Source organism: Rhincodon typus, chromosome 14 (assembly GCF_021869965.1).
Source record: "Rhincodon typus isolate 14 chromosome 14, sRhiTyp1.1, whole genome shotgun sequence".
Lineage (NCBI taxonomy): Eukaryota > Metazoa > Chordata > Chondrichthyes > Orectolobiformes > Rhincodontidae > Rhincodon > Rhincodon typus.
The window spans coordinates 40,612,084-40,639,719 of NC_063345.1; the positions used below are offsets into that span (position 1 = coordinate 40,612,084).

General features: G+C 40.7%; 1 protein-coding gene across 5 annotated transcripts in view; it reads left to right on the forward strand.

The window, feature by feature from the left end:
* The first annotated feature begins 1,825 nt into the window (after nucleotides 1–1,825).
* The window catches only part of LOC109936872 (protein Shroom4-like), a 122,022-nt gene continuing 96,211 nt past the window's right edge, over nucleotides 1,826–27,636 (forward strand). For 3 of the 5 annotated variants that reach the window (XM_048605298.1, XM_048605299.1, XM_048605302.1), the window contains exons 1-2: nucleotides 1,826–2,096; nucleotides 9,399–9,550. In XM_048605298.1, coding sequence (XP_048461255.1) covers nucleotides 1,971–2,096; nucleotides 9,399–9,550 — 278 coding nt within the window. In that variant the 5' untranslated portion in view covers nucleotides 1,826–1,970. Of the gene's footprint in view, nucleotides 2,097–2,360; nucleotides 2,420–2,678; nucleotides 3,060–9,398; nucleotides 9,551–27,636 lie in introns of those variants that run through there. The other 2 variants (XM_048605300.1, XM_048605301.1) reach the window with 2 other exon arrangements.

Genomic DNA, 27,636 nt, shown 5'->3' on the forward strand with positions numbered 1-27,636 from the left:
CACATACTCAATCTCTGCTAAGGTACACAACTCCCACCAAGGCTCATAGGCTGTCACTCTCACACCTGCAACATCATCCCTCACTTGTTCCCTCCAATGCCCCCCAAACACCACTAACCCTGCACTGCCTCCTCACTAACTCAAAAAACCTCACTGTCTTTCCAGTACCTGTAACAGGACTAACAGCTGTGCCACCCACTTTCAGCTCACTTAATCCCTTTCTCTCTCTCATTGCAGGAGAAGGCATAAGGGAGCAGAGACAGTACATTGGGGTGGAGAGGTGCAAGACATTAGGCTCCTCACCAGGCTATTATACAGGAAGACCATGACTGCTTCTGTAGGGAAGCAAAGAGCTACATGTCCCACCAAATATGTAAATACCATTCTTCATTTCACTATAACTCATCACATGCTGTCAGTGTCATTCATTGCACATCACCTCCAATCACTGAACGCAGTGCCTTTTCTGTCTCTTGTGCCTTGCAGATACTAGTGGGATGTCTACCATCGGGTAGCTGCCTCCTGGAGCTCTGAGAACGAGAGTAGTGCTACGTCAGAGGAAGCATCAGTAGGGCTGACTCCTGCACTCCCTGCTAGCTCAAATCTTTACATCTCATTGGGAATGTCAGGCTTAGAAATATTGGGAGCATTAGCTGGTGAGCACCTCTGTACAACAGCTGCACAGCTGTCTGAGGAAGAAATGTCCCAGGCTACTGATTACTCAGAGGACTGCTGGAGACTGGTTCAGCCTTAGGCAGCAGAGGGCTCTATGGCGTTAATAATCAGAGACTTCATCCCCAGACACAGGGAGGAGCAACAGAAGCAGACAGGGATGTGGGACACAATGGCCCTCAGTGCCCAGAAGCTACAGCAGTGCAGGGAATCATGCAACCATCTGGCTGTCTTCACGGACAGATTGGTATCTGCCATGGAGGGCCAGGCCCAGCTCCCTGAGGGGCTGCTGGAGAAGTGCAAACACCAGCACTCCATTGGTCCACAGGAGAAAAGGAAAGCCACTTCCTCACAAGGAGTCAGAGGGTATCCAGCTAGAAAAGGAACCACATATAATCCGCTTACATATCACCATTCAGGACACTCCTGGGGAGGCCATCCCTTCACCTCCACCCTGCCTGCCTGGTATTCATCCTTGAGCTGAGAAGGTGGTAAACAAGCCAATCATCATCAACCCAGACAGTTTTCCAGTGACTGATGTTGGAACAGAATTTTTTTTTAATATATTGACCCTTCTTATTAAATATTTCATAGTCAAAGAGAGAGTGTTGTGAATTAAATCCAAATTCAGTGCAGCTGTGATACTCCCTCATTCACATATGGATGACAGAAAACAACTCTAGACTTAAATAAGGGGAAATTGTTGATACCCATTTAAGAATGGAACTACCATTTCAGAAAAAAAAAGGAATTTGATTTATACATTAAAAAGAAAATTAAAAACCCTGGTTGTGAAACTTGTTAAATAGCTCTTTTAAAGAACCAGAACCAAAGCAAAGGGCTGGAATGTCTCTTCTGTGCTGGCTGATTCAATGAAAAATAAACTAGAGAAATCGGATGAAAATTGCAGCACACATTCAGAGAGAGAAACTTTCATCATTAATAAACTTAAGATTTAGGATACTAGGGCACAAGAATGGAAAACTTTGAAATCGATTATTTCCCAGGTTTCTTTAGGATTCCAAACAAGTACTGGATTAAAACCACACACTAACTCCCTAACGAACGGAGGTTCAAGTCTCAAAGTCCCGCCTTTGCGTTGAAATGGTTTGGTGCCGACACTTCACGCCGAGAAATGATTCGTTCCACTTAATGTCAATCTGAGAGGGGCGGAGGGGGGCTTTTTGGGGGAAGCTGTGTGTCAATGTCATTTCCGTAATGGATGGACTGTAGTAGTTAGTGGGAGAAGAGAAAAAAAATCAATGGGAATGTGATGGAACTCCGAGTAATCGAAGATTATGGAGCGCAGCAGAGAGACAGCCAGCATCTACCAACATATTCATGTGCAGTTACAAGGAGGAGCTCCATGGGGCTTCACTCTTAAAGGGGGGCTAGAACATGGAGAGTCTCTCACCATCTCAAAGGTAAAAAACTTTAAGGAACTCGTGTCTCCCGCCCCCCAACAACTGCAAACAGAAAAAAAAAAGTCCATTACAGCTGCAAAAAATAAGTGGCAAAGAAGTAGGCTTCTACACTGTTCATGTTTTGGCCAACGTTATCCATTTCACAGCAGTGAGACAAAGAAGTCCAAAAGTTAAAGTCGAAATTTTAGATGTACATTTGAATATAAAATACCCATAAATAATTGTGGTCTTAAATGATCAGCGTGCATAGAAATTCGGTTCTCCCCAGCACTAGCTTGCTGCTGAATGAGAATATGTAGAATGGAATGCAGATTAAATCACATGTGGGTCGAAATACTTTCTGCCAAAATTAATTTTTTTTGAATGATACAGTGGGAACGATTTATTTTATAGTGTTACAACGCTACATAGCTTTTGTTTCCGAGTAACTTTTTTTTCTGAAGGTACTGTGATTAATTGAAGGACACAGTTCTCTTTGGAAATTAAGGTGTAATTTTAAAATTGCGAATTTTGCTAAGGTTATTGCAAAGGGGTTATTTTCACCTTGGATTGGTACTCCGTGCCTGTAGGCTCTGTTTTGAAGCAGAAAGGCAGTGGCAGAAACCCTGGCTCTTGTATCATGTGGGTAAATGATTAACAACCCTCAGCCAAATCGCGAAATTCGCCCGTCGATATTCTGCGCTCGGTTGCTTCAAAAACATGTTTGCGCCAAATGAAGAAACGATAACAGGGATTCAGAGAAAGTTGTCATGTTTGCTGCTTTCCTCTTTGCAAGAAATAACCGCGATTCACTATTTGGGATAATTTTATTGACTTCGAGCATTGTTGCTGATGTAACGTGTTCAGCCCCCACTTACTAAAAGAAAAACACGGCCCTCGGTTCAATCTGTCCAGCGGTGGGCCATTGCGACTCTTCTTTCGTTAATTGTCGCCAGATGCCAAAAGGAGGCGGCGGGATCGGGAGTAAGTAATGCTATCTTGAAATGCAGTAAAGCTGTACCTTGTTTTCCAAATACCTCGAGAAAAGTGCCACCATTGAATGTTTTGGTGAGGATGGAGTGCTTGCGATTTTATTTTGAGCAACCCAAAGGGAAGTTCTGTTACATGAGAAGCGAGTTCTGGTTTTTTGGTGGTGGGGGAGAAGGGGTTACGGGGGTTGCTGGATATTGTTCACAGTAGAGACGCAGTGATTAAAAGATGTCATCCTGTGTCCAATTGCTGTGCTGCAGCTATCTTCTTGTGTGCCTGAAACGGAAATCTTGAATGCCCGAGACTGAGTTAACTTGTTGCACGGACGCTGCTGACAGCCAAATCTAACGCAGCACCACCTCTCTGAACTCCCTCTGCTGCCTGCCTTGTCATATGGCTTGGGTAGCATCTACTAGAGGGTGAGCAGAATTTTGCTCCAATTAAATTTAGGGAAGAATTATCTTTGGTTTTGGCCACTTGTTTCATTGCACTCTTGATTACTGAGAATCAGTTGGACACTTCATAGGCTAAGCATCCTATCTAAGTCTGCACTGTGCTTTGAACACTTTTGTCTCTTTTACAAACCTGCCTCTCATAACCTATGACTCTGCACAAATGTAGAAGAATACAAATATATTAGAAGTTGTGTATTTGGAGGAAGTTATAGTGATGAGGAGGGCATGTCCAGGGAGAGATTTGAAAATTTAAGATGAGCATTTTAAAATTTGAAGTGTTATAGAATTTCTACAGAGTGGAAGCAGGCCATTCAGCCCTTCAAGTTCACACTGAATGTCTGAAGAGCATTCAACCCAGAACCACTCTCCCACCCTATCCCTGTAACCCTGCATTTCCCATGGCTAACTCACCTAGCCTGTACCCTGGACACTGTGCACATCCCTATGACACTATGGGCAATTTACCATGGCCCATCTGCCTAACCTGCACATCTTTGGACTGTGGGAGGAAACCCATGCAAACTGCAGGAGAGTGGGCAAACTGCACACAGACAATCGCCCAAGGCTGGAATTGAACTTGGGTCCCTGGTGCTGTGAGGCAGCAGTGTTAACCACTGAGCCACCATGCTGCCCAGTGGTTGAACCCAGAGCCATGGGGTGATTGGTGAGTCGTTGCAGTTTAGGACATGGCCAGCAGAGCTTTGAATGTACTCTCAAGTTTATGGAAAAGGGGTTGCTGAAAGCCAGCCCAGAGAGCCTTGGTAGAATCAAATATCGAGTTAACAAAGGCATGGATAAGTATTTCTGCAGAAGATGGTGTGAGGTGGGGATGGGAAATTGTTGTGAGATGGATTTTTATGATATAAGGATCTGTGTTTCGGAACTCAACTTGGGGTCAAATAAGATGCACACGTGATCATTCTGGTGAGGGTGACAAATGGAGATGGTGGCTAGGTAGCTGAGTTTATACTGGTGTTTTAAGGTAATGGCTTTTGGTTTCCCAATACTTATTGAAGGAAATTTGTCCTCCTCCACTACTTACTGTTGGACAAGAAGTGTAACAAATTAGAAATAGAGGAGTTGTAAGATGAAGTTATAAATTGGTTTTCCACCCAGGATGCTACAGAAGTCGTTGTGACTGGAATTTGCTCTCTGGAGCTGGCATCTGGCTGTCTGTACCCCAGTGACTTCGACTAAAGGACAAATGACCCCTCTTGTACTATGTTGTTTCGAGGACAACCAATGAGTTACATGTGTTCGTCGCTAAATAAGGTTCTTTTAAAAAAGAGAATCATCACAGCAGATTACATCAATTACACTGATTTGTGAAATGACAAGTTGGAAATTGGCTTCAGTTTTCATCAACCTAATGTTGAAAGTATGACTGAAAAATCCCACCATTTCCAATGGTGAAGCCCTTTTCAAATGATGTCATGATCACTTCTGATCTGATACTATACATTTGGGTTATTACTAAATAGTTGATACTGGGCCAATGTTATCACTGTCTGTTTAACACTTGGATTTGTTGATAGCCTTGATCTGCTTGTTATCACCTTGATCTTTTGCCGATTTTTACATTTTCTGTTGTTTTTTCCAAAAATATGTTTTGTTTCCTAGTGGAAAATTACAGAATGTTAAAGCACTCTGTTGGATTAATAGTCAGAAAGCAAGCAGATATGGTGTACTTGTGGATGATATTATTGCAGTAAGACTATTAGCAGGTAGTTTACCAAAGGCCTTTACATTCCTGACAAACTTGGATTAAAATATCCAAATCTTTAAATTTGGAAAGGGCAGGTCTAGAAAAAATTTTTGCAGTTGATCATTCACTCCCTCAAAAATCTGTCCACTTCTCAAGTTTTTCCAACACAGTGTCTTTCTGGATAAGTGTCACAAAGTGTTTGTCACCCTGTAAGTAAAGTTGCTAGTCTGTGTATGTTCCTTCTTCTAAGCTTAAGGCTTGTGATGTATTTTTCATAGAGTTCTAGCAATCTATTATCAGAGTTCAGTTGTTTCTTCCATGAATGCTGTCACCTCTGAGCCTAGTCTTGTCCAAACCTAAACAAACTAAGGCTTTCAACCATGTTTGCATGCAGATTCTTCAAGCAAAATTCAAAATCATGCGGGGAGGAATAGGATAGATGGGAATAAACTGTTCCCGCTTGTAAAAGAATTAGTACTGAGAAGACATGGATTTAAAGTGTTGTGCAGAAGCCATGAAGGTGATGTGTGGGGGTGGGTGAAATGTTTTCTCACAATGAGTAGTTTGGGTTGCAAAGCACGGCCTGGAAGTGTGGTGGAGGCCAATTCAATTGAGGCAATCAAGAATACATTGGATGATTATTTATATAGAAACAATATGTAAGTGTTTAGGGAAAAGGTAGGAGAATGGAGAGGCAGTGCAGACACAATGGGCCAAACTACCCCTTTGTGCGCAGCAATACTCCTGTGATTCTGTATCTGTTTACTTTCCTTTTCCTAGATAACCTCTGATCTGGGTATCTTGAGTTCATGTGGAGGAGGGAGACCAAGGTGTGTTTTGGTGATGAGGTGCATACCAACATTTTATCCATTTGGTCAGGACAGCTAACAAAATATAATAATGATGTTTTTATCCATGAAGTCAGTTTCAGCTTAAGTTAACATGTCAAGGTTGTGGATGATGAGGATTTTGTTTGCAAGCGAATGACATTCTAGAAAGATTTCTCTTTCTTTTGACTTCTGTTATTGATTCCTACAGTGATTGAAAATTTTTATTTTCAAGTTCAGAATTTATATAAATTTTAATAAAAACTATAGAAAATAGATAAATGTAATCATTTTAAAAATAAGGGCATTACTTAAGATTTAAAAATGCAAATGGATTTGTATGTATCCCACCTTTCTAATGTATACCCTTTCAGTCTATTGATCCTTCACTTAAAAAGTAGGTCTTTGGCTATTCCACCACGTTCTCCATATAGCCAGCTTCACCCTAGGCAATATCCTGAGAGATTGACCAGTTACTTACAAAATTGTAAGTAGATTGGTTCTGAACTTTATAACCTTTTTTCAAGAATGCCATGTGTCGTATATTGACTGTACCAAATACTGAAGAAATATTAGCTGTTGAACAAAACCACGTTCAGTGAAAAACATTCACAAAAGGAGCATAGGAGCTTGCTGTCTGAAGTGAAATAATGCAACTTCTGGCCAAAATGTGCCTTTTCTTGGAAAGCATGTGGTTAATATTACTTACAAGAATCCGCACACTTAGTTGAGTCAAAATACAGGGGTTTTGAGACATTTGTCTGCATTTGTGGAATACCTAACTATGGCCAGTGCTCAAACTGCAGATCCTATTGTGCAGAATTCAATAGGCAATAATTGTTACAATTCTATTGCCTGGGATTTGTAATGTTGGCACAATTAAATTAGTGTTTGCTTGTTAGGTCCCCCATTTCATACACGTCTGGTTGGTTATTTGTTCTTTTTTCTTCTTGGTGACGGGTGTTACTGACTAGCTGGCATTTATAGCCTATTCTTAACTGCCTTTGAGAAGGCAATAGTGGCCCACTTTTTTAAGTTGTAGAAATCTGTATGGCACAGGTTCATTCACAGTGCTAGTGTGGAGGGTATTCCAGAATTTTGAACCAGTAAAAGTACAGCAACAACTATATAGTTCCAATCCAGAATGATGTCTGGTTGGGAGAGGAAGCTGCAGGTGTGGCGTTTGTATGCACTCGCTGTGTTTGTCCTTCCAGATGGCAGAAAATGAGAGTTGTGTTGGAATGTGTTGCAGAAGGAGGCTTGATGAGTTGCTGCAGTACATCCAATAAACTAACACATAGCTGCCACTGTGCACCACTGTTAGAGGGAGTAAATGTTTAAAGTGGTGTAAGGATGTCAGATTAAACAGGCTACTTTGTCTTGTGTGGTATCCCTTTTACCTGCAGGAGCAATAGTGAGGGTTGAGGTAGGACAGCAGCCTCCTGGGGTGAGGGGGTTGGGGGGGGAGGAGAGAGAGAGAGAGAGATACTGAGAGGTGAGGTTGAATAAAGCCATAGTCGCAGAAATGCTGAGTTGAATGAAGTTTGAATTTTGAAAGGGTTCTAGAAATTAATTAGAGAATGCTTGCTTCCAGAGGTGGACACAGAACATGGTAGGGATTGTGGATTGAAAGGGGAATATGGATGGAGAGTGATACAAGGAAGTGACCAAAGATGGTCTTATCTGTAATGTGTACAATTGAAGTATTGACACCAAGTGAGATGACAAAAGTTAAAGGGGTGTCTGTGAATGAGGTTATGGTAGTTTATATGGACTGAGAGATTTGGGGAGTTTGTGAGGGCAGTGAACTCAAAGTGGATGAAGGTTAAACCACCCAGGATGAGTTGGTACTTAGTGCTGAGTCCGAGAGAGAAACGCAGCAGAGATATGAGATAATTTATACCCATAGTGTCCAGGTATGTACAGGTCATGTGGGTTAGCCATGGGAAATGCAGGAGTAGGGTAGGGTGGAGAGTCTGGGTGGGATGCTCTTCAGAGGGTCGGTGTGGACTTGTTGGGCCAAATGGCCTGTTTCCACACTCTGTGGATTCTATGGATCTATGGATATGGAATGGTCGTAAAGAATGAAGATTTTGAATGAAAAGCAAGAGGTGTGGGACAAGGTGAGAAGCCCAGAGGAGAAAGGACTTAAGCCAAGGAGCGATTTTAGTGATGAGTACAATGCCTCCACCATGATGGTTTTCATAGAATCCCTAAGGTGTGGAAGCAGGCCACTTGGTCCGTTGAGACTGCATTAACTCTCTGAAGAGCATCCCACCCTATCCTGTAACCCTGCATTTCCCATGGCAAATCCACCTAGCCTGCACATTCCTGGATACTGTGGGCAGTTTAGCATGGCCAATCCATATGCACATCTTTGGACTGTGGGAGAAAACTGGAGTACCCGAAGGAAACCCATGGGGAGAATGTGCAAACTCCAAATAGACAGTTGCCCAAGGGTGGAATTGAACCCGGGTCCTTGGCGCTGTGAGGCAGCAGTGTTGACCACTGAGCCACCATGCTGTTCATGTCAAGAGAAGGCAAGAACTTGTGAAAAGGGTGCATGAAGATCAAAAGAAAAGGGCTCCATTTGTGAATGGAATCATCTGACTAAAAAAGGCAAGGAGATAATGGTGGCAGTAAAAGCGTTTTCAATCACACTGGGCTTACAGTTTGTTGAGGTGGGAACATGGAGCTCTTGTTGAGAACAGATTATTCAGAATCAAAACAAAGTATTTAGATGAGATGGCTAACACCCAGCAATTTGATGTTTGGAACAGCTGGCTTAGAAGTAGAGATAGGTCTGATGCCAGGGCTATCAAAGTAAGCTGGTGTGATAGGAAAATGGCTTTAAGCAGTAGCTGGAACTTTGTTAGCTGTGAATTTGTCAAAGTAACAGGAGATGAAAGTTGATGTTAAACTGAGGATGAAGACTTTATGTTGCTGAGGGGCAACGTGTACAAAGGTGATTGTGTAAAAGGGATTGCTTAGAGAATATGATTCAAAATGGATTTGGTATATGCAGTCACCAAAGAAAGTGAAAAGAACAGCAGTGACGGGGAACAGGCTGATTAATGCAAAGGGTAATCTTAATGAAAAAAGGAATGGATTGTTTAAGGGTAAGCTAAGTTTCTAATCATCTTGCAGCCACAAATGTGGCTCGTGTGTAAATGGAGCAATAAAGATTATTTAACAGGTTTGTCTTGTCAGTAAAGAAATAAGATTGAACCTGTGACCTTCCTCGATTTTTATCTAATGTTAAAAATTACTCAACCTCACTCTAGTGTATTTCACTTGCTATTGTAAGTTGTAACACTCATTTGCACTTCTTAAAATATTCTTTCAGATTGAGGATGGAGGCAAAGCTGCTTTGTCCAGAAAACTACAGGTTGGTGATGAAATTGTAAACATCAATGGCTCCCCACTATATGGCTCAAGGCAAGAGGCACTCATCCTCATTAAAGGATCCTACAGGGCATTGAAGATGGTGGTGAAACGGTGAGAAATTAATTCTATAATTATCAGAAAACCTCAATAAATCGCATTCTGTTTCAGTGAAATTGTCAAATTTGAGTTCAGTAAGAAATAGTTCCTTTGAATTAATAGAAGTGTCCATGTACCTTCTGGGCCGAAAACTTACTGGCTGTCATTGTGTGTCCCTAATTTCCTTTAATGAAGCTCAGGTCCATATCGATAATTTTGGGTGTCTGCTCTTCCACCAGCTCTGCACTACATACATGCCTACACGCGTTACTCTTCCTCCACCACCTCAAGCACCCCCACCCACAACCCTCCCACTGACCCACAAACCTGTGGTTACTGGGGGTAGTTTGCTAATGCTATCGATCAGCATTTAATCTAACTTGGCAAACAAGGTGGGGGTACAGGAATCAAGATGTAACATTTGAAAGGTAAGCCAAGGTACACACAGAACTGGGAGAGGTGGATAATATGAGAGAAGCAAATTGTAAAATAAAATGTAGTATCAGAGTAAAAGGGACTGTAGCTAAGGGCCAAGTTAGTTGTATATGGCTGTGGACAAATGATGCATGATAAGTAAGGGTTGTGAACTTCAGGCACAGAGAAATGGGAGAATATGATGTGATGGTAATTACAAAAACCTGGAACAAAAAGAATGCTAGGTACTCCTGAACACAAGATTTTCAAGAAGATAGGAAAGAAAAGAGGGGAGTTGGCGGCATTGATTGAATTGAATATTAGGACTGAGAGGATGTCCTGAAGACGTCAAGGACAAAATCTATTTGGTTAATGCCTAATAAAGACTGCATTACACTCAGTATATTCTAATGTCACCAACAATTGGGAAAGATATAAAGCAAGAAATATGCAGTAAAAGTGTGTAGGGATTAACTAGCAAAACGTGGCAAGTAGGGATAATTGGTGATCTAATTATCCTTATATAGATTGGAATTGTAGTAGTGTAAAGGTGACGGGGCAGAATTTGACATTTGTGCAGGAGAATTTTTGTAGATCAATATGTTTCCAGCCCAGTGATAAGGAGGCACTGCTGCATCTCGTTCTTCTGAGTGGCATGGGTGAAGTGGGTATGTGTTAATAAGGAGGTAGTAATCTTGCTATCATAAGATTTATGTTCGCAATGGAAAAGGCCAAGATGCAAACCAATATAAAATTTAAAAATTGGATTGAGAACCATCTAGCTGAAGTACATTGGAATCAAAGATTGGCAGACAAAACTGTGTACAGGAACAATAAGTTACCTTTTAAAGAGGAACTGGTTCGGGTAAAATTGAGGTATACTCTCAAATAGAAAAGATCAGAGAAACAAATTCAGAGCTGTCTGGCTGATAGAACAAATAGGAAGTAAAATCAAGACGCTAAAGTGGGCATATGATAGATATCAAATTGATAATGCAAGTACAAAACAGGCTGAATGCAAAAAAATTCAGTGGAGAGTGTGAAAACTAATAAGAGAATCAAAAGCAAGAATATGAATATAAACATGACATTGCTCAAATTGAAATCCAAAAACTGTCATCAGCATTTTGCATCACACATCATAGCATCATCTTATGATCAGCAATCCTTTTGTTCGCCTATTCCTCTTTTCTCTCTCTCACTGACCCCATCTCCATGTATTTTAGTCTCCCCACCAGTCATAAACATAACTACCACCTTTTTGCAGCTCTTTTCAGTTCTGACAAAGGGTCACTGAACTCAAAATGTTAACACTTTCTCTCTCTACCAGACCTCTTCAATTTCACTATTAGTTTCTACTTTTATCCCAAAAGTTGCTTTTTTTTTTCTGTCACTTTTGAGATGTGGGCATTTCCACCATCCTTTAGTTGCCCATGAGAAGGTGGTGTGGTGCTGTCTTCTTGAATGGCTGCAGTCCATGTTTTTGCCAATGCCATTTCTGGTACCTACATCAATGCCAAGTGGTCTGTCTATTTCTGTTCCTTTTCTTCCCTTCCTTGCAGTCAATACAACAGAATGGCTTGCTGATCAACCTCATTGTTGTGGGCCTGGAGTTGCATATAGGCCAGACCAAGTAAGGATGGTAGTTTCCTTCCTGAATAACATTAGTGAAGAGATGGGTTTCTCTTGACAATTGACAGTTGTTTAATTCCAGATTAAAACTTGGTCTCCAGCACATTACCAGTCTGGTGAGCAGTCTAACGATAATACCACTAGACCATCTCTGTACCTGAGGTAATGGTAAAAGAAAGGGTGGAGTTACTCACATAGCAGAAGTGGATTTATGCATGGAGCCAGAAGGCATAGTTGAGATACTTAATGAGTAATGTGCATCTGTCTTTACTGAGGAAGAAGTCGTTGCCTGAGTCATAAGATAAAAAAACCATAGTTGATACATGAGCTAAGAGAAAGTTACATCACCAGCATTGGACTAGATGCATTCAACCTGCTAAGGAGAACAAGGGTGGGAATTGTAGAATTGTTGAAATAATCTTCCAATTTCAATACAGGAGTAATGAAAAATTGCAAATGTTCAAAAATAAGTGTAAAGATAAGCCCAATAATAACATAATAGTTAATGTAGCTTCCATGATAGTTTTGGATTTTTAAAATATTTTCTTTATCAGTCTGTTCAGAGAAGTTATTGCACATCAGGGACTTGAACTCGAGTCTCTTAGCTCAAGGGCAGGGACATCACCCCCACTGTGCAACAAGAAGCCTTTAAACTTTTAGAAACAATTTGACAGGAGAATATTAACAGCCACTTAGGCAAGTGTGGGTTAATTAACGAAAGCCATGGATTTGGTAAGAGCTAATTGTGCTTAGTGAATTTGATTGAAATTTTTGACGAGGCAGCAGGGGTGATTGTTCGGTTTACGTGGCCTTTCAAAAGAAATTTGAAATACCACGTAACAGGCTTATCAACAAAGACTGTGGACTGGATTTGGAGCCTCTTTTTGTTTTGAGCTAGCTAAATAAATAAAAATGATCTATATATAAAATAACGGCAGATGCTGTAAATTTGTAACACACAAAACAGAAGTTGCTGGAGAAACTCAGCAGGTCTGGCAGCATCGGTGCAGAGAAAACAATTAACATTTTGCGTCCAGTGACGACTGTTCAGAACCATTGGTAAATGTGTCCTTGTGGATGTTGGGCAAGAACTAAATTATCTGTCGTCTACTTTGTATTTGTATTTGAGTAACATCGATATTTCTTGCCCAGGCATTCTGAAGAAGGGTAACAACTCAAAATGTTAACTTTGTTTTCTATCTACAGATGCTGCCAGACCTGCTGAGTTTCTGCAGCAATTTCTATTTTATATGTTACAACATCTATCAAGCCAGATTTATCCAGTAGTACCATCAGCTGATATCCTAACAAGTATAACAAGGATGTGTCAGCTTTGATGCACAGCAGTTGTTTCAGCAACTTGTTGTAATACATAGTGATGTGATGTGGATTCACATGTATAACTTATTTATTTTTATTCTCTCATGGGATATGGATACTGCTAGCTGGGCCAGCCCCTAGTTGCTGTTGAGAAGGTGGTGGTGCGTTGCTTTCTTGAACTACTGCAGTCCATACACTGTAGGTTGACCCACACACCATTAGGGAGGGAATTCCAGGATCTTGACCTTGACAGTGAAGGAACAGTGAAATATTTTCAAGTGAGAATGCTGATTGGCTTGGAGATGAACTTGCAGTTGATGGAGTTCCCATGTACCTGCTGCCTTTGTCCTTCTAGATGGAAGTAGTTGTGAGCTTGGAAGGTGCTGTCTAAGGACTGACCTGCTCTTGTAGCCACTGTATTTATATGGCAAGTCCAGTTAAGTTTCTGATCAATGGTAACCCCCAGCAAGTTGATCATGAGGATTTCAGTAAAGGTAACACAATTGAATGTCAAGGGGCATTGGTTTGATTGTCTCTTTTTGGAGATGGTCATTGTAAGGTGTAGATTTTACATAACTTTTTGTATATAAGATTTTACATAAGATTTTATACTTGTCAGCCCACACCTGGATATTGTCCAGATCTTGTTGCATTTGAACATGGACTGCTTCACTGTCTGAGGAGTCATGAATGATACAGAACTTTGTGTGGTCATCGGCAAACTCCCCCACTTCTGAACTTATGATGGAGGGATGGATGCAGCAGTTGAAGCAGTTGGGACTAGGACACTACCCTGAGGAACTCCTGCAGAGATGAATGACCTGTAACAACCACATTCATCTTCCTGTCAGCCAGGTATGATTCCAGCCAGTGGAGAGTTTTTCCCTGATTTCTATTGATTCCAGTTTTACTAGGGCTCCTTGATGGCATACTCAGTTGAATGCAGCCTTGATGTCAAGGGCTGTCACTGTCGCTCTCACGTCACCTCTGGAGTTCAGCTGTTCTATCCATATTTGAACCAAGGCAGTAATGAGGTCAGGAGCTGAGTGGTCCCGGCGGAACATAAACCGGGTGTCACTCAGCAGGTTATTGCTGAACAGGTGCTGCTTGATGGCACTGTTGGTGACACCTTCCAGCACTTTACTGATGATCAAGAGTAGATTGATAGGGCAGTAATTGGCTAAGTTGGATTTGTCCTGCTTTTTTGTACAGGACATACTTGGGTAATTTTCCACATTGTTGAGTAGATGCCAGTGTTGTAACTGCACTGGAGCAGCTTGGCTAGGGGAGAGGTAAGTTCTGAAGCACTATTGCTGGGATGTTGTCAGGCCAATAGCCTTCACCATATCCAGTGCCTCCAACCACTTCTTCATACCACTAGAAGTGAATTGATATGGCTGAAGACTGGTTTCAGTGATGCTGGGGACCACTGAAACCAGCCAGGATGGATCATCCACTCTGCATTTCTGGCTGCAAAATGCTGCAAATGCTTCAACCTTATCTTTTGCAGTGATGTGTAGTGCTGTCTCATCATTGAGGGTGGGGATGTTTGTGGAACCTCCTCCTCCAGTGAGATGTTTAATTGTCCACCACTATTCATGACTGAATGTGGCAGGACTACAGAATTTAGATCTGATCTGTTGGTTACGGGACCCCTTAGCTCTGTCTATCACTTGTTGCATATGCTGCTTGGCACACAGTAGTCCTGTTTGGTGGCTTCACCAGGTTGATACCTCATTTTCAAGTATGCCTGGTACTGCACCTGGCATGCCCTCCTGCACTCTTCATTGAACCAGGGTTCATCCCCTGGCTTGATGGTAATGGTTGAATGGAGGATATGCTGGGCTATGAGGTTACAGATTGTGCTGGAGTACAATTCTGCTGTTGATGGCACACAGCGCCTCATAGATGCCTGGGTCTTGAGTTGCTAGATCTGTTTGAAGTCTGTCCCATTTAGCACGGTGATAGCACCCAACAACATGATGGAGGGTAGACTTTGTCTCCACAAGGACTTTGCGGTGGTCACTCTTACTGTTATATACAGATACATCTGCAGCCAGCAGATTGGTAAGGATGAGTTCAAGTACATTTTTACCTCTTTTTGGTTCTTTCATCACCTGCCACAGACCCAATCAAGCAGTTATGTTCTTTAGGACCCAACCAGCTCGATCAGATATAGTGTTGCTGAGCCACTTTTGGTGGTGGACATTGAAATCCCCCCGACCCAGAGTACATTTTTCACTATTGCCATTTCAAGCTGAGTGGGCACCATGGTCAGCATGGACCAGTTTAGGCCGAAGGGCCTGTTTCCATGCTGTATTACTCTGTGACTGTATCTCAGAACTGCCTCCAAGTGTTGCTCGTCAGCTGAGGGAGGACAGTATGTGGTAATCAACAGGAGGTTTCCTTGCCCATCTTTATCTGATGCCACAAGACGTCACGCGGTTGAGATTCAATAAGAACTCTCAAGGCAGCTCCTACCGTGCCACCACTTACGTCGAGTCTGTCCTGCCAGGGGGACAGTACATGTCTAGGGATGGCGATGGTGATGATGGTGTGTGGGACATAGTCAAACTCTGGAACCATTCCTTAGAGACAATGCCAAGTTATTGCTTCACCGACCTGTGAGACTGTTCTCCCAAATTTGGTACTAGCTCCCAAATGTTGATAAGGAGGACTTTATAGGGTCGACAGGGCTGTTTTTGCCTTTGTTGTTTCCAGTGCCTAGGTTGATGCTAGGTGATCCATCTGGTTTTATTTCTTGTTGAGACTTCGTCCCGATTGATACAACATGAGTGGCTTGCCAGACCATTTCACAGGGCAGTTGAGCGTCGACCACATTGCTATGGACCTGGAGTCACATGGGCCAGACCAGGTGAGGATGGTTAATTTCCTTCCCTGAAGGACATTAGTGAACTAGATGGGTTTTTCCTGACGATAGCTTCACGGTCATCAGAAGAAGTTTAATTCCAGATATTTTTTAATTGAATTGCAAATTCCGTCATTTGTAGTAGTGGGTTTGGAACTTGGGTCCTCAGTACATTAGCTGAGTTTCTGGATCAGTAGTCTGATGATAATACTACTATGCCATCACCTCCCCTTTGAAAAAGTTGTCTTTCTTTGTTATGAGAAGATACTGAATGGATGCCTGGGAGCTGCTGATGTAAGGCATGATTTTTTTTTTTGGTGAGTAACTATATTACGTTGCACAAACTCATTGTGGATATGAGCTCCTTACTTGGAAGTCTTACCGGCTTCTTAAATATTGCCAGCTGTGTGACCAAGTATGCAGGCTGTTCTTTCAAATTTGGCTTTTTGTGCATTTCTATACCCTGTCCACTGTACTATTTTTAATGGCGGAACTTGAACCACTATCCTGCTGCACATTGGAATTCATTTACAAGATCCATGTTCCTTGTTACTTATCCCTTCTCCTCACAAACCCACATCCCCATTTCCCACACTGTATTCTCTGATTTCCTTCAAATTCACTTGGGCTTTCATCATTTGAAAAAAAAGCTACATGAGCATGTACTTGGGATTTGCCAATTTTGTTTTTAGCAATTCTGACAACCTTTTTGAACAATTCATTTGACATCGAGAATCAGTATTTCTTGTTTATTAGTGAATTAGGTAATGCAAAATCAAATTGGCTTGTGAAACAATTCTAGGACTGAGTTGTTGATAATTTTATATTTGTCAACTCGGCAAAGTGCTTCAGAAAATGTCAGTGGGTACTGTTTGTAAAGGACGCTGGTGATAGTGCACTATGTTCAATAGGGGGCCATCTACCACAACTAAAGAGGGTTAACTGGCCCAGGTGCGGTGGTCATTCTGTGTATTTCCCAATGTTTGTTTAATTATGTCTAATCAGCATATCCTTACTTTTGACATATTCTCTTTCCCAGTTTTGAGACTTACTTGTTTATTCCCAAAATGACCCATGGGTTTAAATAGTTCTCCCATGTAGTACTGAATGTTGATTCATGCTGAGTCCTGCATTTGCCAGTTTTAATCCCAACCACCGTTTGGAGCTGGTTACAATTGACTTCTCTGTCTTAGGTTATGAGGAGAAAATTAAACAGATTTCTAATCATTGTCCAGTGACCTTCATTGGAAAGTATGTGTTTTTGCAGAAGTTGGGCAAGAACTGGATTAGCTGCAGTCTGCTTTGCAATTCAGTAACTTAATGATATTTCTTGTCCGGTTGTCACATGAATGGCAACATTTGCCTCTGAAATTATACCCTGCACTTTGAAGAAAGAAGCTGAAATAACAGGGGAAAAGATTAATTTTTTTTTTGCTCCTGATCTAGTTCAGGTTGAAGGGGAGAAAAGTTCTTTTACCACACCAAATCCAGCTATATCGTGTACTCTTGGGCCGAGTTCGTATACTCTCTTGTATAAAGGAAGTTGTTGAATGAAGAAGGAGGAACGTTTTAAAAATATGGAAAACGGTCGGACTAGACCAGGTGGTTTGTGAAGAAAAATGGTAACACAGACTTTAATTATTAAACGGACTGTTTTTTAAAGTTATTATATTCTAAAAAGAGTTTACAGGTGAAACTGCCATCTGCACACCATGATACAGAGAGGTTTAGCAGCATTAGGAATAGGACACAGCCCAGTCAAAAGTAAGTGGACAATCACTTTTTGTTCAGTGTTATAAATGGATAGCATTTTCAGATGTAAATTGATAATACAATCGTTAGCTATTGTGAAGGGGGACTGTTTAAAACAAATGAAAGTAACTGAAATGAGGCATAAAGTGGCGTATAGCATTAATAATTAAAAGCTTAATTACAAGTACTTCTGTAATGTACAGATAAGCATCTTTGCCGAAAGTAGAAATAGTGATTTAGTACTTTGTAGAGAATCTTATCTGTGGCGTGTTGGAGGGGCTGTTACCTCTTTAATTTTTTCCACGTTATTTTCTAAAGTTAACCATTTTGCAATCATAAAATTTCATACTTTTTTTTGGAAATATTACTGCATTGACTTTGAGTTATCTATGCTGATGTAAAGACTGTACTCAGGATCAGTTATTGAAAATCTTCGACTGCAGTAATTGAGAGAATGCACTTGGGCCAATCTCTCCCATATTTCTATTTGTCATGTCTGTATTGTGCAAAGCGACCAGTACTGTGGCACTGTATTGGCAAACTGATTCAAAAGTTAGCTGGTGGAGAAAGTGGTAAAAAGTTGACACAACCAAGGAGGGTATTCTTAAGTGAGAGAGTCTCGGAGACATTGGATACTTGTACTTAGGCAGGTCTGTTGGATGTCGATGACGGATCCAAGATTGATGCAATGCCTCATAGCCAGTCATTGAGATCTTGAAACCTTGATGAGTACAATCAAACATTTATCAAATGTGAGGAGTAAATAATTATGTGTGTGGAAAAATTGAACAAATGTGATATATCTTCACAGATGCTCCCTGACTTGTTGTGTTTTTCCAGCATATTTAGTTTTTTTTTGTTTCAGGTTTCCAGCATCCACATAATATTGCTTTTTTTAATGATTTCAGTTTCTTGTGCTGAAGGTCACTTTCAAATGCAGTTCAAAGTCTCTTTAAGCACTCTATGCTTTAAATGAATAGCTCACTCTGCCTATTATTAAGAACGTTGTCACGACCTTCAGGCAAGTCCACCACAAGGTCAGTAAATTGTAGATGAATATAACTCGTAGTCACCTTTCAAGTTAAAGCATGCTAATTGTTTAATTACAAGTTCATGCTGAGAGTTCTTTTGAGGGTAAACTGATAAAGCTATGAACAAGAAATTACAAAAATATTAAAACAAGTACAAATAAGACAGAAGCTTATAAAAAGAAACTCTCAATTAGTCTCTGTGGTATACTGTTGCTTGAGTTCCTTGACGCTGCAGAGAATAGGTTATCATTTAAAATTAAATTTGCGGCTGAGATGGTGCATTGGTTAATAGGTGGTCAATTATACTGAGTCCCTTCTTAAAGTTATTCCTCACATTTGCTGTTTCTTTGTAAAGTTAGAATTCTCACATCTTTCATTGTATCGTGATCCTAGCAGTTGTTACTACTGGATAAGTCTACACCTGGAGTAATATTTGATTTGTTGGATTTCTTGAAATTACCAAAGTGATCTTTCAGCGAAACACAGCAAGTAATACTGTAGATCATTCTTTTTCCCCCTGGTTTTACAATAAAACAGAAGTTTACACAAAAGAAAAGACAAAATAAATCTAGCTGTTCACGTTTAACACAATTTGGATGATTTCTAAACATACAGTAAAAATGCACTTCCATCTATCCCAGCAACATCCCTTTAAAATACCCAAACACCAAAGAAAATTTCCTTCTCTATCAAATCTATAGGTATGATGTAACTATTGTTTTTAATTCCTGGTGTTGAAAACCTCATAGCCTCTTCCTTGAGTATTCACACAACTAAGTTTAGACTACCTCAGCTTCAAATAACCCTTTCCAAATTCTAACCAAGCACTTCAGGTATGAAACTTATGAATTACGGCAGCACTAGCAAGATAGGCAGCATTCAGGCTGTCCGTCCGTCCACTCCAGACCAACCGCATCCCCCCTCCATTCCTTATTCTTTTTGTCTTTTTTTATCTTTTTCTTTTTCTTCTTCATCTTCCTGTTGGCAATGGCAGAGAAGGTGACATGGCAGAGGAGGGATGGAGGATGGCTGGAGTGGGTCTCTTGATGAAGTGGCAGCCTGGCCTGACAGCAGATCCAGAGACTCTTGGTTGTGATATTCCCAGAGCAGGGACTACAGGAGTCGCTGAGGCAGCGGCTGCAGCGGAGACAGGGCCTCCTGTTTGTGGTAGGCCCAGAGCAGGGACTCCTGATTATTGGCATGATGGCAGCAGCTCCTCGTTGTGGCAGGCTTGGAGCTAGGGACTCCAGCTTATCGGTGAGGCAGCCATGGCAGTGGAGCTGGGAGCTCCTGGTTGTTGGGCAAGTATGGTTCCAGCTTGGGACCCGGCATTGGCAGTCCATTGGTGAGGTGGGCTCAGCCACGAAGAGAATGGCACCTGAAGAGTGGTGACTCCAACGTTGGTGGGTACATTACAGGCAGTGTAGTGACGGTACAGGTGTCGTGGTTCAGCTGGCTCAAGGCCCGGGCCTCCTGTTGGAGGCAGCAGAAGGAAGATGGACACTCTTTCAGGTTTTTTAAAAAATTCTTTGAACAGTTAAAGTGGCGCCGGATTGTCATGACAGTTGAAGCTTTTCACTGTATTTTACTGTGTTGTTCGTTATAGAGTACAACTGACAATAAATCATCATTCGTTCAAAATCCTTAAACTGAGGTAACATGTTTCTTGATAGAGTCATAGAGATGTACAGCATGGAAACAGTCCAACTCGTCCATCCAGACCAGATATCCTAAATTAATCTAGTCCCAGCACTTGGTCCATATCCCTCTAAACCGTTCCTATTCATACCCCCATCCAGATGCCTTTTAAATATTTAATTGTACCATCCTCCACCACTTCCTTTGGCAGCTCATACCATACACACGCCACCCTCTGCATGAAAAAGTTGCCCCTCAGGTCCCTTTTAAATCTTTTCCCCAATGTCTCTGAACTAACGCTTTTCTCTCAATGAAACTGTTTCATCCATCCAACTTCAACCAGAATATCTGCAGGCAGAAACCAAAAGTGTTCCCAGCTATTAGTTTCCTACTAAACAAAAATAAATCCATGTCCCAATCCTTCTAACTGAAAGCAAGCTAATTCTCTCCGACATTTACTCTGTCTGTCTATAGAGCTCTTGTAATGCAAACAAATTCATATTTCCATTCCAGGAAATTTCTCTGTCATACTAGTAAGAAAGAAACGTGTTTCCAGAAATACTGACAAGCTAATTATTAAATCCCCCTCATACATACTGGATCAAATTACTCATGCATTTAGTTCAAACTAACTCTAAATTAAGTGATATTAAAATATACAGTAATCTCACATCTTGCATTGCAATTGTTTGTTTGCAAGCTCTTGGTATTTCAAGAATCTTTACATGTGTGGGCACATCTATCTACAATCCATTTGGAGCCTTTTTTAAGTCTGTTCGGTTAGAGCAAGATTAGGATTTCTTTACAAATTCCAAAACATATCCTTTTTTGATAACAATGTCAAGCATGTGGAACAGGGAAAAAAAGTTAAGATTTTAAACAAAAAGGTCAAAAGGTGAACCAGATTGCAACCTATTGCAAAGACACAGAGAGGCAGCCAAACCAAATCAGTGTTGCTACCTCTGTATTCACAACGCAGTCAAATTAAAACATTCAAAGACCCTCAAAATTGATCCCAGTGGTTCCCAACCAGACTTTTGAATAACCAATCCAAAACTCTAAGAATAATCAATTCCAGATCCCAATTTACATCTTAAATGAAATACTTAGTAATTTATTAGTATTATAGTAACTTCAGTAGAGCAAAATTAAAGAATAAAGTAATCTAATTGGTCTAAAATCCAAAAACCTTTGCTCTCATCCCAATTCTCTGTTAAGGGATAAATAAAAGAAACAACAAATCCGAACTAAACTGGCCAAAGTATTTAAGTGGTTTTCGTAGCGCATTGTTCCACAGATGTCGATAGTTTTTTGGTTGACGTCTTCAAAAAATCAATCCGGGTCATGTTTATAGTTCACTCAGATAAAGGCAGTAATGATTATAACTCAGTTTTATGATCTCTGAGCTTCCTTATTGGAGGTTAGTCAAAGAACTTTCAATTCTTCATGCTGTAGCATCAGTTTCCAGAGTCCTCCACAGAGAATGTAGTCTAAGACCCAGTTCGCACTCTGACAGGCTGGCTGTCTCCTCCATGAGGTCCCATTCACCATTCAACATCTGCCATCTTCCTGACCGTAAGATCTTTTCCAGACCTCCTGGAATATGTTCACAGGTACTGACCTCATTACTAGCTAGCTTCTGCTATCTGTTTAAACAGAATGCACTTCCCTGGTGTTGTGGTGTCTGCAGAACCTTTTGACCAGGACTCAACACACAACTAACTTCCAGGCCTGGCCTCACAAATGAGCAAAAGGGTGTTTGGTCTGTTTTCCTTTTAACACAAGCTATTACCACAGTCAAAGTCATCTTTAACTTACAATGCCCACTTCACAGCTTGAAACCAAAATCGATAAAATAATGAAAATGTGAAAATGTAAAAATGAAAAATCAGCAACACTGCATTACACTCACTTCTAAGATGAGATCCCAACACATGGCCAATTTTCATCTCTGTAGCATTACCCAACTCCATCCTTGTGTCGACTCACTGCTGCTGAAATCCTCATCCTGCTTTTGTTACCTCTAGACTTAACTATTCCAGTACACTGCTGACCAGCCTTCCATGTTCTCCAGTTCATAAATTTGAGCTTATCCACTTTTGTTCAAAATAACTTTTCTGCCTGTGTCAGAATTTGAAAAAGTCCCTTTTTGTCCGTCGCCCTGTTCTTGCTGACCTATATTGACTGCCAGTTAACCAATGCCTCAATTTTAAAGTCCTCATCCTTGCTTTAAAATCTGTGGAAGTCCTCTGTCCTCCCTCTCTGTGCAATCTCTTCCTGTGTGCATCCCTGATTTTAATTATTTCACCATCGGTAACCATGCCATCAGTTACCTCGGTTCTGGAATTCCCTCCCACAACCTTTTAATATCTCTAACTCACTCTTCTCCTTTAAAATCGACCACTTTAACCAAGCTTTTAGTTACTTGACCAATTGTCTCCTTGTGTGACTCAGTGTCAGGTTTTTAATCTTGTGCTGTACTTCAAGTGAGATTTAAATACAAGTGTTATTTTAACACGATACTGATACAGCTCACCTTAAGAGTTTGACTGCGTAAGTTATTTTAGCCTAAAGTTGGGGATGCTTTATTGCTCAGAATTTGAGGAAGGTACTTCATGTACAATCAGACTAGGAACCCCTTCCTAGGTGCTGTGGTAATTGGGCTACTTTTTCTAGAAGGTGTGCCTTGTTCTGCATGGATATAAATGGAAGATGTCAACATAAAAGCTACATTCTAGATTAACATCTTTCCTTTTGCCCTTTCTGTCCTTTGTACAACTGTAATTTTTCTAGTTGCACTGAATTTTCAGTTAAATCTCCCTTTTTGAAGAGGGGTTGGTACAAAGGTCTTTTCCCCAGGGTAGGAGCATACAAAACCAGAGGGCATAGGTTTAAGGTGAGTAGGGAAAGATTTAAAAGGGACTTAAGGAGCAACTTTTTCAAGCAGGGGGTGGTGTGTGTATGGAATGAACTGCCAGAGGCGGGTACAATTACAACATTTAAATGGCATCTGGATGGGTACGTGAACAGAAAGGGTTTGGAGGGATATGGACCAAATGCTAGCAAATGGGACTAGATTAATTTAGGATATCTGGTCAGCATAGACCAGTTAGACTGAAGGGTCTGATTCAGTGCTGTACATCTCTATGACTGTATATGTCCCATCCTGGCTCTTTAATAAAATGCTTATTTACTTTGAAAGCTCTGTTAAATGGGTAGGATGCTCACAGATTTAAAGCACAAAACATGCCATGCCTTTTACTGAGCAGGATAGATCTTTTCTAAAAGAAAGTTAAATGACTCCAGAATTTCACGGTGTAGAGGAATCTGGATGCTCTTGTGCATGAGTCACAAAATGTCAGTAAGCAGGTGCAGCAAGTAATTATGGCAGCTAATAGAATACCGTCTTTTATTATGAGAGGAATTGAGCATAAAAGTAAGGATGTTATTCAGGGTATTGTTTCAAAACTATGTGCAATTTTGGTGATCTTATTTAAGGAAGGATTCAGGTTCATTAGAGGTGGTTCAATGGACATCCATTTGCTTGATATTTGGAATTACCAGGTTGTCTTTAGCATGAAAGGTTGGACAGGCTTGGCTTATTTTTGCTTGAGTTTAGAAGAGTGAGGGGTGATTTGTTGAAGTTTGACATTCTGAATGGTGTTGATAAGGTTAGTGTAGAAAGGATGTTTTCTTTTGTGGATGAGCCCAGCACCATGGGACACTTGTTCAAGATCAGGAATCACTTGCTTAGGATTTTCCGGAGGATAATTTTTTTTCTGAGGGTTGTGTGACTTTTTAACTCTCTGCCTCAGAAGGCCACGGAGGGTGGGGGTCATTGAATATTTTTAATATGAGGCAGTAAGATAGAACATAAATGGATCAACCATGATCTTTTTGAATGATGGAGCAAGCTTGAGGAACCAAATGGTGTATCTCTGCTCCTAATTCATATGTCCATATACTCTTCATCCAGTGACAGCAATTTAGATGCTATGTCCTTGCCTTCAGCAACACCCTAAATACCTTGTATTTATTCCTCCATCTTTATTCCAATGTTTTTCCAAATTTCCCTAAATTTCTTGACTACCTGCTGGATATCCACCCCTTGAAAAGTGCACTGAGTCTTGGCAACTGCTTTTGCAGATATCTTATCAAGAAAATACAAGTGAGAAGAGAGGCTGGGTGTCTTGTGCCAGCTAAACTTTCATATGATAGTTACTCTCATAGACAGTCACTGCAGTTATTATCGGCAGGAAATCTAAAACTGCTACACCCACCAAACATTTAGTTGATTGAGGCTGGCTGCTTCTAATTAAAAAATAACTTGCAGGGAAATAGTTGGTAACTCTTCTAAATTTGTAATTTATTTGGAAGCTCAGACTTGTACTTGAGAGACAGCAGATCCAGGCAAATGAGTCTCCGGTGAGTCCACGTTTAATCTGTTTGAGGCTGCTTGTGAGTGGGTTTTGTTCAACTTGCAGTGATTCAGCTTGGAAATCATTTCTTCGTATTATAATTTTAAAAAAGTATATCTTGTTTCTTAAAAAAAAATGCGCGTTCGATGTGAATAAATGCCAGTTAGATCTTGCAGACGGGGATTGGCTTGGAGGAATTCTGAATTCAGTGAGGTGAGAGGACTTTTGTTTCTTAAAGACTGGAATACCTGTCAATACTCCCTGCCTGAGCTTGAGTCACATGAAGATCATTAACTTGAGCGCAGTATTGGAGAGAATATACAATGCTTTTGCAAAGTAAATTTGAAACTGAGGGAGAGGAGCACAGAGTGATGAAACTAATAATGTCCTATCTCCCTCCTTCGTTTCTTTCTACAACACCCATCCTCACTGACCAAGATCTGTCAAATTAATTATTATCTATTTCAAAAGTGGAATTTGAGTCAGCACTTAGATTGTTTAAAAAAAACAGTAAAGCAATTCATTTTCAGGTTAGAATTTTTTTTCTGCTTTGCTGATTTGAGATATTGGGTGCTAAGTTGTCCCAATTAGGATGGGATAGCTGAATGGATAGTCCTACCTTTACTAGAATGTTGCCAGGGCTGGGGAATTGTAGCAATGAGGAGAGGTTGGAGAAGTTGGGATGGTTTTCTTGGAACAGAGAAGGCTGAGGGGTGACAAAATTGAGAGGTGTAGAAATAGAGTCAACAGGAGGAACCTGTTTCTCTTGGCAGAGAGTCCAAGAAGGGGTTGTGGATTCAAGCTATGTGGCAAAAAAGGATTAGAGGGGATGTGAGGAAAAACTTGATTATGCAGAGAGCGTTGGGTGTCAGGAATTTGCTGCTTAAATTGGTGATTGGAGGCGGAGGCAGAGGCTGTTTTTAAACTACCTGAGTCAGCACCTTGAGAGTTGTAAACTGAGGACTATAGGCAATGTGCAGGAAGATGGGATTAGAAAGGGCATCTGGGTGTCTTTGGGTTAGCATGGATAAGATGGGTTGAATGGCCCCCTTCTGTGCTGTATAATTTCTATGCTTTAGCTCCTTGGTGAGGTTGGAGTTTGATCTTTTAAATAAGAAGTTTTAATGATTCTTGCTGGACTGGTAATCTGGAGCAAATGTTGTGACTGTGACAGGAAGAAAGCACCGATAACTAAACCCCAGTACTCTTCCAGTTACACCATTCATGTAAATATATTGATTCAATTCTATACCAATGACCTCTCTTTTGCACAACTGTCCAGAATACAATGGATGTTTGCTGATTATTAGGAACAAAACGTATTCTTAAAGCATGTGAAAGACACTGGTTAACCACTAACCAAGATCCAAAAATTAAATTATATCTCCTTAATTACACTCACAGACACTCAACAACACAAATAGATGTGTCGCAGCAGAAGTGATGGGCTGTTTAAACAGAAGGAAAAAGACGTGGAGAGCCCTGAGTCTATCAAATAGAAACAAGTAAAGTAAACATGACTATTAGCACTGTCTCAAGGAATATGTTTACCTTGTATTGAAAAGCATAATAAGGGAAAACAACATATAAGCATAGACTAAAATTCTCAACTGAGGTTCTCCTTGCAGCAATTCCCTACCCTTCCCCAGAAGGACTTTACCTACTTATCAAGCCCTTGAGGATTCCTTCATTTCCTGGGACCAAACAAAAGTACCACAGCTCTCAGGATTCACTTCGATATCTTCTTAATGTTTCCCAAGTTGCGAAATTTCATGGGATCCTTCCATTAGCATTTAATAACCAATCCTCCTCCATGGCATCTCGTGAGATGTCATGATTGTGGTCTTCTCAGCTCAAGCACATGTCCCTGCGTTCTTGCTTAGTACTTATAGAAATTACCTTGATTTTTGGCTGTTCTTTTACTCCTGGTCATCATCTTTGTTTCTCTGCGGGCTGAACTCAAGGCTTAGAGCCACCAATGTGGAAGAATTGCAGAACTAAGTACCTAGAATACCAACGAAGGCTCCACTCTGAATTAATGAAATCCACGGTAACAGGTTAGTTGAGTTGCCTGATAGATTTTTAGATTAACTAACTAATTTTTAGCGTCATTATTGAACACTTTGACCATGAGGTCTGCATGAATAACTTAAATTTCTGTTGAAATTAGGTGGATTCTCCTCAGCTGAGTAATGACCACCAATCATTTTTATGGCTTTCATCTTCAAACTCTGACCAAGCATAGAACACTTTGAACTGCCATTATTTAAAGTGTTATTGCAATTTCCAACATTTTAATTACCTTAGTCCTACAATTTCAATCTTCCTAAATATTAAAATATTAACATAAATCCTGAACTAGATGATTATAACACAACATAGTTCCTAACTTGTTATGAATAATATAACACGCAACAACAGGGAAAGAGATGAATGGGAGCAGTAGGGAAGATCTGTGACTGGATGGTTATTCAAAGGTCTTAGCTAATAATTCAGAACGCAAGTTAAATTCTACTCTGGTAATTTGAGAACTTCTTTTATTACATTAAAAAGAAATCAAGAACCAAAACCTTGGATTTGATTTAAATTCTAGATGGGATATATGGAAAAATGATCATTATGCTTATTTTAGAGTGACAATGTGCAGGGCTTTTTCTGGTAGACTTCTTTCAAGATCAAAAGACCTGGAAGTTAGCATAAACTAGCCACTTGACTTTTTAAAAATGTATTCATTTTGTGGGATGTGGGCATCGCTAGCTGGCCAACATTTATTGCCCTTGAGAAGGTGATGGTGAGCTGCCTTCTTGAACTGCTGCAGCCTGCCTGCGCAAGTTGACCCACAATGCCATTAGAGAGGGAATTAAAGTCATTGCAGGTAGGAGGTTGCCACTAGGTGCAGAGTGACTGACCCAGCACAAGGTAAATGCTTCAGAGATAGTAGGAACTGCAGATGCTGGAGAATCTGAGATAACAAGGTGTAGAGCTGGATGAACACAGCAGGCCAAGCAGCATCAGAGGAGCAGGCCT